This window comes from Mus musculus, chromosome 17, assembly GCF_000001635.26.
Source record: "Mus musculus strain C57BL/6J chromosome 17, GRCm38.p6 C57BL/6J".
Taxonomy (NCBI): domain Eukaryota; kingdom Metazoa; phylum Chordata; class Mammalia; order Rodentia; family Muridae; genus Mus; species Mus musculus.
The window spans coordinates 57,866,330-57,883,255 of NC_000083.6; the positions used below are offsets into that span (position 1 = coordinate 57,866,330).

The window sequence follows — 16,926 nt, forward strand, 5'->3', positions numbered from 1 at the left end:
ATTAAATCACACAGCAGTGTCCTCTTCTATTGTGTGAATAAGGTTAGGGTTTTGTAGCTCTGAATGTCCGTTGCCCAGTAAATAATAGGGTTCTTTTTAGGAGTCTGTGGTGTGAAACCTCACTCTGGTGAGATGCGTTATGCTGACTACAGGGTGAGGCAGGGATTAATAGTGGATCAGAGTGAATAATGTATCATTTTCTACTGAATGGGACTGTCTTTCTGGTCTCCATGGTGAAGGGTGATAGAGGAGGGCCACAGAGAAGAAAGGATTGGTAAGAGGAGGAGAGGAATGGTGAAAACAAGTGTAGGACATGGTCATTGAGATAGATATGTATGGAATAACAATCAGAAAACCAGTGTTCATATACCCCAGTGTGTTTCCCTTTCTGCTACATGAAATTGTATCAGTTAGCCTGATCTGCCTGAGCAGTAGAGTTACGACTCTTCATTAATACACAGTGGGTGGTGGTAGCTCCATTCTGATCCATCAGCCATTAGAGAAGCCCTTTGACTTCAATGACAATCTCCTTCATACCACCATGAAATTTGATATGTTTTATTCCCAAATTCTTGAGCACTATAATATAATATAATATAATATAATAATAATAATAATAACAATAATGCCACATTACTTTTGCTTAGACAGAAAAGAGCATATGGGTTTTCAAAACAATATAATTCCTATGCTAAAGATCCACATTGATAATACCTCTTAGTAAGTCTCCAATTCTAGTTCATAGTGGATTTCCCTGAAATTATCTCCTTCATTGAAGCCACCATCCCTGCTTTCATCTAATTGAAGATCTGTAAGAAAAAGAAGGAAACTGTTTAAGCTGTTAGTAGAGATGGTTGGACTGGTACAAATTGGGTCTATGCCTTTATTGTCAGTGGCAAGATTGGCTAGAGTATTATCAGCCTGCTCAGTCCAATTTGTAGTCTTAGTAAATAAATTATATCAAGAATGGGTTAAAATCCAATGCAATACAGTATTCAAATTAACAAAAAAAAATGGAGGGGACACCTGAGATGTCTCAACCGATGTGGATACTTGCTGCTTAGCCAGATGATCTAAATTTGCTCACTATAATACATGGCAGAAGGAGAGAAGTGAGCTCTATGACCTTTATGTATATGTCTTGGAATGGGAACACCCTCACACATAATAAGGGGGCATGCAAATAAATGTAAAAAGGAAGGAAACCAGACAGCAAAATATACTAAAAATTGATTTTAGGGCCTAGCAGATGCCTGGTTTGGGTGATGGTTTTAAGTTTCACACATATTGGGAATAGAAGAAAATAAATAAAACAATAAAAGAAAGCTAGGTGCTTAGAAGTTTCAGCAACACAGGTGGTGAAAGGAATAGATCCTGGGAAGATGCACAGGAAGGAAAAACAAACAAACAAAAAAAAAAAAACAAAAAAAAAAAAAAACAAAAAAACCCCACAAACCTCAGCCATAAATACAGTAAAACAAACAGAGCAAAACAAAAGCATGGGGACAAACACAACAGGAGCCCAGGAAGCAGGGACAGTGTGAGACTGGAGAGCTGGTGGCTGAACTCATCTCAATCAATTTAGAGTCCGTCTCACACCCAACTCAATCACAAGTCCACACCGTTTGTTTTAAACTGAGTGAGCCCACATTCAAATTTGTACAACACATAAACTCAGACTTTAAACAGCAGATCAATGCTACCAGCAAAAGTGGAAGATGTTTCTTTCTTTTTCTTCCTGCTACACACACACACACACACACACACACACACACACACCACACACTAAAACACAAACAGTGAGAGGGAGAGAAAGAAAGAGAGAGAGATAGAGAGAGAGACAGAGAGAGAGAGAGAGAGAGAGAGAGAGAGAGCAATGTATGAAGTTAAAACACTTTTTAGAATCCACACATTAATGTTGAATTCCACAAGCCAAAAGCCAAAAGCAATCATCCTTGAAGTAGTTTCCTTTAATTGCATGAAATGAAGTTCTGAATGCAGAGCAGATTAGAAGCAGAGATTCCACTTCAACCAAAGACAAATGCACTTACTATTTCCAACAATTAAAATCCAATTTCTTTAGCTTTTCCAGGATTAATAGGAGTTTGATGCATTCCTGAGATGTTTGACTTTGCATTCCCAAAGCTACTGCCATGCTTGTGCTGGCAACCATTCATCTGCTTATTTCTCCTCCCCAGGGACAAAGCTATTTCAGAATATATATTCTCTATCTACAGAAAAATACTAGGGAGGTCTGGTTTTAAAAATAAACCTGGGAGACTTCTATTTTCTTTGTGCCAGCATGACTTGAGTAGTTCTAATGGTTGTGAATCGGAAAGAATAAAGTATTTGGCTTCTGGTCTCCTCCAAGAAGTTACTTCATGAAAGAATATTTTGGAAGCTAATAGACAATGCATAATATATGTGAAGACTCTGTACAAGACTTCAAAGGACCTGTGGGGCTAAGTTGATTCCTTGCACAGAAAATCAATTTCTTGTAAACAGTAAAGAGGCAAAAATTTGAGGCAAACATCAGATATAATTTTGGAGAATCTATTTTCTGCTTGTTTTCTGGAACTATTGGCTAAAATTTTGACGTAGATACTTTCACCCTAATTTAACTCATTTGCTTTTTCCCTTTTTAGTGGTGATATTAAAGTTTACATTTTATGAAACTTGTTTTAGATCTGCTTTTATTTCAAAATAAAAGCAGAAAGAAACCTAAGAGTACATCTATATAAATTGGGTATATAATGAAAAATTTCTAAACATGTAGATAAAGGTAATACTGCATATAAATTCAATATAAAAATACCTGTAATTAATTTCTTTTTTATTAGATATTTTCTTTATTTACATTTCAAATGTTATCACCTTTTCTTTTTTACCTTCCAAAAACTGCCTATCACACCATCCTCTGTCTGCTTACCAACCCACCCACACCTGCTTCCCTGTCCTGGCAATCCCCTACAATGGGACATTGATCCTTCTCAGGACCAAGGGTCTCTCCTCCCACTGATGTCCAACAAGGCCATCCTGTGCTACATGTACAGCTGGAGCCATGGGTCCCACCATATGTACTCTTTGATTGATGGTTTAATCCCTGGGAGCTCTGGGGGGTGCTTGTGGGTTGCAAGATCCTTCAGCTCCTTCTGTCCTTTCTCTAACTCCTCCATTAGGGACCCTGTGCTTACTCCAAAGGTTGGCTGAGAACATCAACCTCTGTATGTATTAGGCACTAGCAAAGTCTCTCAGGAGGCAACTATATCAGGCTCTTCTCAGCAAGCACTTGTTAGCATCCATAATAGTGTCTGGGTTTGGGGACTGTATATAGGTTGGATCCCCAGGTGGGACAGTCCCTGGATGGTCTTTCTTCCAGTCTCTGCTCCACATTTTGTCTCTGTATCTCCACCCATGGACATTTTGTTGCCTCTTCTAAGAAGGACTAAAGTATCCATACTTTGGTCTTCCTTCTTCTTGAGCTTCATTTGGTCTGTGAATTGTATCTTGGGTATTCTGAGCTTCTGGACTAATATCCAATTATCAGTGAATGCAAACCATGTGTGTTCTTTTGTGACTGGGTTACCTCATTCAGGATGATATTTTCTAGTACCCTCCATTTACCTAAGAATTTCATGAATTCATTGTTTTTAATAGCTGAGTAGTATTCCATTGGGTAAATGTGCCAAATATCTCTATTAATTCCCCTTAAGGGACATCTGGGTTTTTCTAGCTTCTGGCTATTGTATATATAAGACTACTATGAATATAGTGGAGCATGTGTCCTTACTACATGTTGGAACATCTTCTGGGTATATGTCCAGGAGTGGTATAGCTGGATCTTCAGTTAGTACTATGTCCAATTTTCTGAGGAACTACCAAAGTGTTTTCCAGAGAGGTTGTCCCAGCTTGCAATCCCACCAACAATGGAGGAATGTTCTTCCTTCTCCACATCTTCAACAGCATCTGCTGTCACCTGAGTTTCTGATCTTAGCCATTTTCACTGGTGTGAGGTGGGATATCAGGGTTGTTTTGATTTGCATTTCCCTGATAACTAAGGATATTTGTTGTGTCTGGCCAGCAGACCACAACCTGGGTTCTAGCCTGGAAAGGCATTTTGGAAACCTGGAAGAGAAGAGGGGCTAGGTGGCAAGAGAAAGAAATGTAGCCAAGACAGTTATTCTGATCAAAGCTCAAATTTTACTGTTGTGACACTAGTTATGAAGGAAGGGGGAGGGGACCCGATTCCCGCCGAATAATCTCAGGTCCAGTAGAAAGGTGAGCACGTGTGTGGCTCCGAACAGCAAAGCGGCAGGTTCCAGCAGTGGGCGTGGCAGAACGAATGAGCAGCAAGCTCCACCCCTGAGCAAGCAGGTTTCAGGCTGGGAGAGGGGAGACTACAGATATTGAACATTTCCTTAGGTGCTTTTCATCCATTCAATATTCCTCAGCTGAGAATTCTTTGTTGGATTTTAGTCTATGCCTATAGCAGATCCTCTGCCACAGGGCTCCATACCCAAATATATCCTGGAGGGAGAGAGCCTTCCAGGAGTGCAGACAGGACTGTGAGTACAGGTAGGACCATCACTGCTGTTCAGAGTCCACCCTTCTGGAACCATCAGGACATAGGAACCTAGGGGAAGCCTGGAGTGGGAGCCTTCCAGTCTCTGTCTGCACCCAGAGCTGATCCTGTGCTACAGAGCTACATACACAAATACCACCAGGATTGAGCTGGTTTCCCAGGAGTGTCTAAACACCTGTGAGCACAGGTAAGACAACCACTTCTCTTCAAATTCCTGGCCCAAGAGGGACACTCAGAGAGCAAGGACACGGGAACCATGGATCAGCTGGGGACAAGATGCTTCTGGTCTCTGTCTGCATCCCAGAACTGACCCTATACCACAGCTCTCCATACCCAAATTCCTCCTGGAGAGAACTGCTCTCCCAAGAGGACTAACACACAGGCTTGCAGGATGGACAAGCCAAAGTCAAAAGCAGAAAGACCAGCTAACACCAGAGGTAACCAGATGGCAAAGGGCAAGTACAAGAACATAAGCAATAGAAACCAAGGCTACTTGACATCATCATCAGAACCCAATTCTCCCATCACAGCAAACCATGGTTATTCCAACACACCAGAAAAGCAAGACTATGATTTAAAATTTCATCTCATGATGATGATAGAGGAATTTAAAAGGCAATTAAAAATCCCTTAAAAAATACAAGAGAACACAGGTAAACAGGCAGAAGAATTTAAAGAGGAAACACAAAAATCCCTTAAAGAATTACATGAAAACACAGCCAAACAGGTGAAGAAACTGAACAAAACCATTCAGAATTTAAAAATGGAAATAGAAACAATAAAAAAAATCATAAAACAGGACAACACTGGTGATAGAAAACCTAGGAAAGAGACCAGGAGTCATAGATGCAAGCATCACCAACAAAATACAAGAGATAGAAGAATCTCAGGTGCAGAAGATACACATAAGACATTGACACAACATCTGGACCATAGATGTTCAGAATTGAGGATTATTCTTGGTAGATTTTTCCTTTGATGAGTACGAAGTGTCCTTTCTTGTCTTTCTTGATAACTTTTGGTTGAAAGTCGGAATTTATTCATTATTAGAATGACTATGCCAGCTTGATTCTTGGGGTCATTTGCTTGAAAAAAAATTGTTGTACAGCACTGTATTCTGAGGTAGTATCTGTCTTTGACACTGAGGTGAGTTTCCTGTATGCAGCAAAAGGCTGGATCTTGTTTACCTATTCAGTCTGTTAGTTTTATTGGGGAGTTGAGTCCATTGATGTCAAGTGATATTAAGGAATAGTGATTTTTGCTTCCTGTTATTTTTGTTGTTACAGGTGAAATTACGTTTGTGTGGCTATCTTCTTTTAGCTTTGTTGAAAGAAAATAGTTTTCTTGCTTTTTCTAGAGTGTAGTTTCCCTCCCTGTGTTGGAATTTCCATCTATTATCCTTTGTAGGGCTGGATTTATGGAATGATATTGTCTAAATTTGTTTTTGTCATGGAATATCTTGGTTTCTCCATTGATGTTAATTGAGAGTTTTGTTGGGTATAGTAGCCTGGGCTAGCATTTGTGTTCTCTCAGGGTCTGTATGACATCTGCCCAGGATCTTCTAGCTTTCATAGTCTGGTGAGAAGTCTGGTGTAATTCTGATAGGGCTGCCTTTCTATGTTACTTGAACTTTTTCCCTTACTGCTTTTAATGTTCTTTGTGTAGTGAATTTGGTGTTTTGATTATTTTGTGATGGGAGGAATTTCTTTTCTGCTCTAATCTATTTGGAGTTCTGTAAGCTTCTTGGATGTTCATGGCTATCTCTTTCTTTAGGTTTAGGAAGTTTTCTTCTATAACTTTGTTGAAGGTATTTCCTGGTCCTTTAAGTGGGGGAATTGTCACTCTCTTCTACACCTATCATCCTTAGGTTTCATCTTCTCATTGTGTCCTGTATTTCCTGGATGTTTTGGGTTAGGAACTTTTTGCTTTTTGCATTTTCATTGACTGTTGTGTCAATGTTTTCTATGATATCTTCTGCATATGAGATTCTCTCTTCCATCTCTTGTATTCTGTTTGTGATGCTTGCGTCTATGACTCCTTGTTGCTTTCTAACTCCATGGTTGTCTCCCTTTGCAATTTCTTTATTGTTTCTATTTCCATTTTAGATCTTGTATGGTTTTGTCCATTTCCTTGGCCTGTTTGATTGTGTTTTCCTGTCATTTTTTAAATGATTTTTGTGTTTCCTCTTTAAGGGCTTCTACTTGCTTACCCGTGTTCTCCTGTATTTCTTTAAGGGACTTATTTATGTACTTCTTAAAGTCCTCTGTAACCATCATGAGAAGTGAGTGTAGATCCTCATCTTGCTTGTTCAGTGTAATGGTGTATCCAGGTCTTGCTGGGGGTGGGGGTGGGGTGGGGTGCTGGGAATTGGTCTGATGATGCCAAGTAGCCTGGGTTTATTTTGCTTATGTTCTTATGCTTGCCTCCTGCCATCTGATTATTTCTAGTACTATCTACTCTCTCTATGTCTGAATGGAGCCTGTCCTTTCTGTGATCCTGGTTGTGTCAGAATTCCTCAGAGTTCAGCTCTCCCCGTGATCCTGTGATTCCGGGATCATGTGATCCTGAAATCCTGAGTGTGTTAGAGCGCCTAGGAGTCATTTCCCTATTTGACCCTAAGATCCTGTTGTGACAAAGCTCCTGGGATCCTGTGGTCCTGGGCATGTCAGAGTGCCTGGAAGTATAGCTTCTTCTGGGTGTTGTGGGACTAGATGAGGAGTAAGTGCCCAAGTTCTGTTCAGTGTGCCTCTGATCCTCTGATCCTAGGAATTTTAGAGTGCCTTGGAGTGGAGATTCCTCTGGGTGTTGTGGGACTGGCTGTGAAGTTCATGCCCAAGGTCTACTCAGGGCACTGGTCCAGACCAGAAGGAACCCTTGCCACTGGTTGAGCAGAGTTCCTGGGTGCCTGGGTCCCACTAGTACCAGTTACTTCCAGTGTTGGGGCTGATGCTGTGTTCTTTTCACCCTGATACTGTGATCCTGTGAGGGTTAGAGAGCCTGGGAGTGGATCTTCTTTTGAGTATTGTGGGGCTGGCTGAGGAGTTTGCACTGAAGGTCTGCTCAGGGAACCAGCCCAAACTGGAAGGACTTTATATTTCTTCATATTTATTTTCTTCCTTTTTTTAGTGTCTCTACCTATTTGAATATATTTTCTTGTATTTTCTCAGGGATTTATTCATGTCTTCTTTGAAAGATTGATCATTTTCATAAGATTGGATATAAGATTATCTTCTTGCCCTTCAGTTTCCTTAGGATACTCAGGGTTTGTTGCAGCAATGTAAGTGGGATCTGGTTGCACCATATTCACCTGGGTCTTGTTGATTGTGTTCTTATGCTGTCCTTTTAGAATCTGTTATTCCCTGGTGCTCACTGGGTGATCCTGATATTAGCAGGACTTCTTGGGATGATGTGGGGAGTTGTTGACCAGACAATGGAGATCAAAGTACCTGACTCGACTGGCTGTGCCTCAGGAAGATCCCACTCTGTAGGGTGTTTCCTGTGTGGATCCTACTCTGGAGGCTCTGTCCCAGTTGGACAAACTGGGGACTGAGGGTTGATCCTACTGATATAGGATTGGTGGGTCAGGTTTTCAAGATGGTTAGTCTTGCCACCTCCCTCACAAGGTTTCCATGGGGAAGCAGGACACCTTTGGGTCCTGTAAGACTCATCTAGGCTGAAGAGGGATCCCAGAGCTAGAAAATGGGGCTCTAGAGACCCCGTGCAACTCACCTTTGCCTAAACCCACTTTTTAAACAAACAAATATTTAAACCTCACATTTCTAATTAACATACCTGCAATTATCTGAAACGCAGCTTTGTAGTATTTGTCTGGATAAACAATTATGATCCTATGTTAATGTTCTTTTCAAATAGCACATCTGTTTATCCCAATAGGCTACATAGAAAATTGACCTTGAATGGCACATTTCAAATCAGTTTTCAATAAGGTCTGTCTAGATGTTGTGGAATCATTTTCAATGTTCCAAAGAATCAATTGTGTTCAAAATTTTAAAATGGGAAAATAAAGTTGCCTTTGTAAGTTTAGCTAGATGTTTCATAGATTGGTCCTTTCTCTTGTCCCTATCTTCATCATTCACCATCCTACTCTTTCCATACATCTTTTCTTGAGTTCTATTATGCAGTGGGTATATTGCCAAAGACCCACAAAAAGATGGACCAATTCATGGAAGATTCAGAAAAAAATACATTGCTGCAGCTCATTGATTATTAAGTCCTGTAACCTGTCTTTTGCTGTTATAACAGAATATCTGAGATAGAATGGTGTATAACAAACACTTGTTGGCTGGTATCTCTAGGGAATTAGATATCTGATATCAAAGTGACACTATATAGCAAGGCCAACATGCTGAATGACTATGTGACAGTAGGAAAGAGGAGAGAAACTGCACTTCTAAAACACTAGACCCATAATGGCAGTGAAGCTTTCAAAGATCCTGACTCTTATTTTATATGCATGGATATTAAATTTCTTTTTTTTCCTTTTAAATATTTTTATTATGTATTTTTTCCTCAATTACATTTCCAATGCTATCCCAAAAGTCCCCCATACCCTCCCCCCCACTCCCCTACCCACCCATTCCCATTTTTTGGCCCTGGCATTCCCCTGTACTGGGGCATATAAAGTTTGCATGTCCAGTGGGCCTCTCTTTCCAGTGATGGCCAACTAGGCCATCTTTTGATACATATGCAGTGTGTGCACAAATATTCAAACCAGTTATTTATATGGTATATGCTAAGGGTGAAGACTAAGCTTCTCCATCTAAAATCCAGTCTCTGTGGATTAATGTGAACATGAAGAGACTGATTTCATGGTATGTATTTGTCCATGGCCTCATCTTGTTTAATATTATCAAAACAGCCTTAGAAAGTACCTCAGCAGAGAAAGCTAAAAAATTATCTATTGAAGTTCCTACTTAACTCCTGTTAGTACATCTGAGACTATTCTATTTTACTTCCTGTAACATAACTGAACATATGTGTAAGTATTACATTTCCCACTTGCTTACACACAAGTCGTAGTAAGAAATGGAAAGTTATCCTGCTTTGAGAGACATATTTATTGCAAGTATTCATGGAAGCTGAAATGGATAAATAAATCACATCCTGTAAGACATGTTGTGAGGCTTTGCTGAAATGCTCAACTAAAGGGAAAGATGAGTAGCTGGATTTGTAACTCAAATAAAGCTTCCTGAGAATTTTTGTTTATAATATTTACTAGTATTGTGAGATTGAATGCACCCACCAGGCCTCATTTTCTCTATCACTAAAAGGAAGTCATGTGTGTGGGTTTTCAGAAGTAACTGCAAATACACACACTGAAAAAGAGTTCCCTAGCTTCTCCAGAGCAAATGGTTAATAAACTAGAGTGCTTATAATATAAGTTTCCTGTTTGTAAAAGTTTTTTTCTGGCCCATAGAATCTGACTTTTCCTGCTCTTGCAATCTTTTCAGACAACTGTGATGACCCATTGACTTCCTTCCTCTCACTGAGGGCTTTCTCCAGCTCCTCAGATCTCACTGGAAGGTCCAGCCCAGCTCAACTCAACTGGAGAATGGGTAAGTATAATGACGAAACCTACAACACATGTCTTACATGAGGGCATCATGAGTGCTTAGGAGAGAGAAAGTGCTCAGTCTTCATACAGGTTACATCCAAAGTCACAGTCCAGAAGGAAATCTTGGAGTTTAAGTCTATATTAAACGTTCTTCCCAGCATGTAATAGGCAACATGTTCCTCCAACCCAAAGATCCACCAAGGAATTCATTGTGTTTTGTTGTTGTTGTTGTTTGAGGTACTGACTCTTTAACCCAGGGAGTCATGCATGTTAAGAGTGTGCTCTCTCATAGGACCACATAGGTATCCTGTGGAATTCTTTGTGTAGATTTGTATGTGTGCATAAACTTGCTTATGTACTGATAACATGTGAGTGTATGCACGTTATTACATATTTGCAATTGTATGTTGTGTTAGGGGTAGAGGACAACCTTGAGTGGTATTTCTTAGGTGTCATATACTCGTATGTGGATTTGTGTCACACTAGCCTGGAGCTTGAAGTTTAGGTGGCCTGAATTCCTATTTCTGCTTCCCAGAGGTGGGATTACAAGCATGCACTACTAGACTATTTTTTATAACAGGTTCTGTGGAGTCAAACTCAGGTTGTCAAGCTTGTATGTAAGATGTAAGCACTCCATCCATTGAGCCATCCCCAACACTGTGAAAATGTTTCTTTGTTTCTCCTTTCTTTCTTTCTTTTCTTTCTTTCTTTCTTTCTTTCTTTCTTTCTTTCTTTCTTTCTTTCTTTCTTTCTTTCTCTCTTTCTTTCTCTCTTTATCTCTCTCTCTCTCTCTCTCTTTTTCTTCCTTTCTCTCTTTCTCTATCTCTTTTTTTGGTCATGGTAAGATGTACTGAACAGGATCTTTTAAAAATATTTGTTTTATTATATGTATTTTATATGTTAACATAAATATCTACAAAATAATGTTTCATGGTAAGTTGGATTATTTACAAAATATCTCAAAATATTTAATTTTATTGTGAGATTAATATTATTATTTTGAAGTGTACATCACATGTACTTAGTTAAAAGCAAATGCAAATAATATGTAACCATACCAGCTAGAGAGTACTGTGAACAAATACTTGGTCTGATCAAACTGAAGTAGTTACACTTGAATGTAAAGTCTCTCTCTAATGTAGAGACCTTAATAAAAACATAACTTAGATAATATAATGTTGGATATTTAGCAATATTTTCATCATATTTTGATATTGATTTTATGATATATAAAGATTGATATAGAAAACAAAATTGGCCCCTTTTATAAAGAACTTAACTTATAAAGTTCTAAAATTTGGGTAATATTATAAACTTGTTCTTAATTAAAAGATAGTTGAGTGCCAGGATTAGGTACTGAGGGTACTTCAGAAGCATAACAGCTGGTGTTTGGAGCCCTAGGACCATATAGATTCTAGCAGGGTGTGGCAGCTGCCTGCAGTGCCAGCATTCAGGAGGCATTGACAGCAATGTCTAGAGAAAGCTGACAAAAAACTAGTCAAATAGTGTGTTTCTGGTCTACAAGAAAGATGACTCCAACATATAAAGTAATGAGCAATTGAGGAATACCAGCTAGCATTTCCTTTCTGCCCCTTTCATAAAAACACTATGACTAAAAGCAACTTAGGGAAGAAAGGGTTTATTCAACCTTCCAGATTAAAATTAATCACTGAAGGAAACCTTGACAGGAATTCAAGCAGGAATCTGAAGTCAGGCCTGCTTGCTGTTGCATTACTTCCAACCAGAGATCTCACTCACTACCAAGGAAATATAGCAGAAACCATGGAGGCGTGTAATGCTGCCTGATGATTTGGTTACAGCCTTAACAAGCTTGTTAGTACAGGCTAGGAGATGATATTGTCCAGAGTGTGCTGCCATCTGGTAACAATGAATAAATCCCATTAGACATATTCTTAGGCACAATCCAGTCAATCACTCAAGAATATTTTCTTATGTGACTCTAGACTATGTAAGGTTGATGGTTAAAGCTATTGAGGGCGACATTGATGTCAACTTTAGGCTTTTTTACATATAAACAAGTACATATAAACCCATATATATTCACACACACACACAGTGTCTCTCATGTGTACACATATACACATACCATACACACATAGATAAATTTTTATATGCAAGTATAGTATATCCATTGACCTTTTCTCATTCACGCAAACTCATGACAACTTTACATCACACACGTGTATTATGATGCTTCTTATATTTTTCTATTTTGATTTACCTGTGCATTCTGAAATACATTTTAGTCCGTTATTGAAGTATTGACATTGTAAACCGCAATGGTTTTAATTTTTTTAACACTTCAATACTTTGTGATTTTGAATCTCCATCAATTCTGATTTATAGATTTATTTTTACTCTTGTAGCTTATTTCATGCTATGTGTTACAAGTTTGCTATTATAATAGTATCCATAACCAAAAGATCAGTCATAATTTATTTGAAAATGCTTCCTAAGGGGGAAAAAAAGAAGAGAAAAATCCCATCTAAGAATATAGATGTCTCTCATCTTACGTGTTTGTTGGAAACAAATATTTTCTTATATGATTGAATAGGAATATTTTTCTTGTCATTGTTCCCAAACAATACTGTACAGCAATTGTTACTTAGCACATGCAACGTACTAGATGTTGGGATGAATGATTACTCTGTCATTTTATACCAAAATCTTGAACATCTATGGATGTTATTATGCAGTCAATTCTGGAACTGAGCCCTTGGGATACTCTTCTAAAAGGAAAAAAAATTCCATCATAGCACTATAGAGAAACTAATGATGTAATATCTTTCTAAATAATGCTATTTGATTAATCTTATAAATTAGTATCAAATTTTATGAATTGTTTTATGTATGTCATATTAGTCCATAGCAAAACTATAGTTATAGTAAGGTATAAATTATAACCTTTCCCCACCAAGCAGATTTGCTGACCTTCAGGGCAATGGCATAGTTTGCCTAACATCATATAGTAGGAAAAGAAAAATGCTTGGATCATAAACCAACTCAACTGACTTCAGGATTCATGGTCACCACTGCTATAACAACAGGCGGATTCATTAACCAAGCTGGGAGAGGGACAGAATAGGAAGAAAATTGAAACTAACCAACCAGAGCTGACATGCCAGACATGATACTGTAGATGGATATCTTAGATATCTCTGGATGAACACCTGTCTTGTAGTATTATATGGAAAACCAAATCAGAGGTCCATATTGAGAAGAACATTTCTACTATAGGCAGAAAGCTATGAGTCAAGCAGGCAGGTATTATTTTTATTTCAGGAAGGAATACATGTTGATATATTTTAATACTGTTCAATAAGTGCTTCCCAAGACAATCTTGTCTCTACTCAAATTATGTGATACCATGTCAGCATTATCTAGAAAGTCCTTATCCACTTGTGGAGAAGCTGAGGGTCTACACTTAGATCGGTTACCTCTCTACTAGACAGATATTTACCAAAGACAGTGTCTCTACAATGATTAATCTTGCCTCCCCTTTTTTGGCTTGGTGAGAAGTCTAGGTACTCTACATCAGATGTTTGTGTGTGTGTGTGTGTGTGTGTGTGTGTGTGTGTATGAGAGAGGGAGAGAGAGAGAGAGAGAGAGAGAGAGAGAGAGAGAGAGAGAGAGAGAGAGAGAGAGAGACATAGAATGACTCCTTTTCTCTATTAGTTAGAGTCCAAACTGAGAAGACCGAATAGAAGTGGAGCTCTTGACTCTAGCTGCATATGTATCAAAAGATGGCCTAGTCGGCCATCACTGGAAAGAGAGGCCCATTGGACAGGCAAACTTTATATGCCCCAGTACAGGGGAACACCAGGGCCAAAAAGTGGGAATGGGTGGGTAGGGGAGTCAGGGGGAGGGTATGGGGGACTTTTGGGATAGCATTGGAAATGTAATTGAGGAAAATACGTACTAAAAATATTTAAAAAAAGAAGTTGTGTTTATGAAGTTGGTATGCAGAGGCTAGAAATTCTCCTCTAGTACAGTGTACAATAGACTGGCAAGTCTCTCCATCCACAGTATGTGTCTAGGTTTGCATCCACAGGGCCTCATCTCCTCTTCGAGAAAAGCAAACCCAGGCTCAAAGGCAATTGAACCCTGGTTCGTTCTCTCTCTCTCTCTCTCTCTCTCTCTCTCTCTCTCTCTCTCTCTCTCTGTGTGTGTGTGTGTGTGTGTGTGTGTGTGTGTGTGTGTCTAAATTCCCTGGGCACCTTTCCATTGATACAGTGCTACTGCCAAACCCATAGTCAGTATATTGATTAGGTGGATATACAAACATTCTCTGGAAGGTTTTAAAAATGTGACCAGAATTACAAGCTAATAGTTTAGAACAATTAATGGTCAATGCTTCTGTGACTACTCAAGAGTACCTCTTATGTGTTAGTCATTCACTAAAACCTTCACACATGATTGGTCAAAACAGATAGGGATGCTATTTATAAAGAGTTGATGGTGTAAGGAGATGGCTCAGTTAACTAAATGCTTGCTTCACAAATATGATGATCTGACTTCATCACTCTTGTAAAAGTTCAGAACTGGTAGTGTTCATAGTAACCCAAGCGTTGTGAAGGGTAAAAAGAATCAGGAGGATTCTTGGCCCATACTGATAACATAGTCTAACCAAACCAATGAAGTCTTAGCTCAGTGAGAGACCCTGCCTCAAAAGAACAAAATTCATGCTGGAAGGACTGGAAAGATGGCTCAATGGTTAAGAATACTTGTTTGCTCTTCCTGAAGACTCCAGGCTGTTATAACGGGTGGTCCACAACTATCTGTAATCCAGGTTCATTGGTTGAGATGCTATCTTATGGCCTTCACAGGCATGTCACACACATGCAACTATCAACCTAGACACATACTTAAGTATACATTTTAAAAATCTTACATTTAGAAGTTCCAGTCATATACGTCTATTATGACAATTTGGTTTAAATGGAGAATTTGGCTGTTTGTCATGAACGTTTTATCTGCTTGCAGGGTTCATGGATGAATAAAAACGCTTAGTGTTCTTGACTTTCTATTTTGTCACAGAATACATGCACAAACCATACCATACCACACACAGAACTCTGGATTTTGGCACAGCATATGCATGCACACACCACACTACACACACACACACACACACACACTTACACATGTGTGTGCACGCATGCACACACTCATACACTGTACAACATAACATACATACCAGTCACAGCACAAGTACCAAGCTGTACACCTCCCAACACACACAAAACATTCACACACACCACACAATGTATAAATCACACAATACACACACACACACACACACACACACACACACACACCACAAAATGTACAGGAACTACAGCAGACCACACCATACAAACTACAAACTAAACACACACACATATGCACAAACACACACACACACACACACACACACACACACACACCATCTTTCTTGGCCAATACACAAAGAATCCATGGAGGTCTTTGAAAGTAGTCTCTCATTTTTAATCATTTGACTAAGAAGACATAGGTTTGGAAAGAATTATGAAATCACAGTTCATTTGTGTGGTTAGCCTCAGAACACTGAGAGCCATAATGGTAGTGCCCCCATATCTCCTTGCTTAGTAAAAGCTTCCAGCTCCCATATGGACTGGTTGAAGCTGCATGATTATTGCTTAGTATCTTTTAAACAGGTTCAGGACTAGGGATGTAAGTCAGTAAAGTGCTGATAACAACAAGAAGAAATGGGAGGCTTTGTTTCCCAGCACTGAATCAAGGAAGTATTGCAGTATGCCTGTAATTCTAGCACTTAAAATGGAGGTAGAAGCTAGAACATCAGAAGTTCAATGTGATCCTCAGCAACACAGACACTTTGAGGATAGCCTGGGCTAAAGACCCTGTCTCAAAAACTAACAAACAACCAAACAAAAGAAGAATAGTCTAGGGGCTGGAGAGATGGCTCGGCAGTTAAGAGCACTGACTGCTCTTCTGAAGGTCCTGAGTTCAATTCCCAGCATGGTGGCTCACAACCATCCATAACAAGATCTTGTGCCCTCTTCTGGAATGACTGAAGACAGCTACAGTGTACTTACATATAATAAATAAATAAATCTTTTTTTTTTTAAAGAAGAATGGTCTAAGTAACATTTGTAGAAATTGGCCAACCCATATCCTCTTCTAGCAGTGACCTATTTCAGGTTCCTTTTGGTCAGCACTTTCTTGTCTTCCTGTTCTTACCTACCCCAGGTAGAGCAGACACTTGTACATGGTCTTCCTTTTTTGTCCTCATATTGCTCTCCACTGGAAGGTCCACACAAGTGGATCCAAGTGCATCTTGAGGAATAGGGCTTCAAGGGGAACAGCATGATGTATTGATAACCCTATCAATAGATAATAGAAGTTATTAATGTTATGAATAGATGGACAGATGTCAGTATAGAAAGTCTTTGAAGAGGAAATAAGAACCAATATGGTGCCTTGTGAGTCATCTTATCTGAGGATGGAATGGGTTTTAAAGCACAAATATACATGCAGCCAGGATCTTCAGTTCTAAGGCAAAATCATGATGTTTGGCTACCAATACTCATTTTATATATAAACTTACTTCTGCAGGAGGGAGATCTCAGCATCCAGAAGTCAGTTAGCTAGGGACCCACAAACAATGTCTCAGTGGGCTTCTTGTGGATACCTGTAAGAAAGAAAGGCAACTGTAGGCATTGTGGCTTGAGCAGCAGCTGGAGTCTAACATCTCATTTTACACCCTCCT

The 16,926-nt window shown here is 39.2% G+C and overlaps 1 protein-coding gene across 14 annotated transcripts in view; it reads left to right on the forward strand.

The window, feature by feature from the left end:
• Nucleotides 1-16,926, forward strand: part of Cntnap5c (contactin associated protein-like 5C) — a 648,880-nt gene that overhangs the window by 97,256 nt on the left and 534,698 nt on the right. For all 14 annotated transcript variants that reach the window (XR_385354.3, XR_385355.3, XR_385356.3 and 11 more), the window contains exon 2: nucleotides 10,054-10,158. Coding sequence is in view for 9 of the 14 variants with exons in the window: in XM_006524747.3 (XP_006524810.1) it covers nucleotides 10,054-10,158 (105 nt within the window). In the remaining 5 variants the exon portion in view is untranslated. The remainder of the gene's footprint in view (nucleotides 1-10,053; nucleotides 10,159-16,926) is intronic.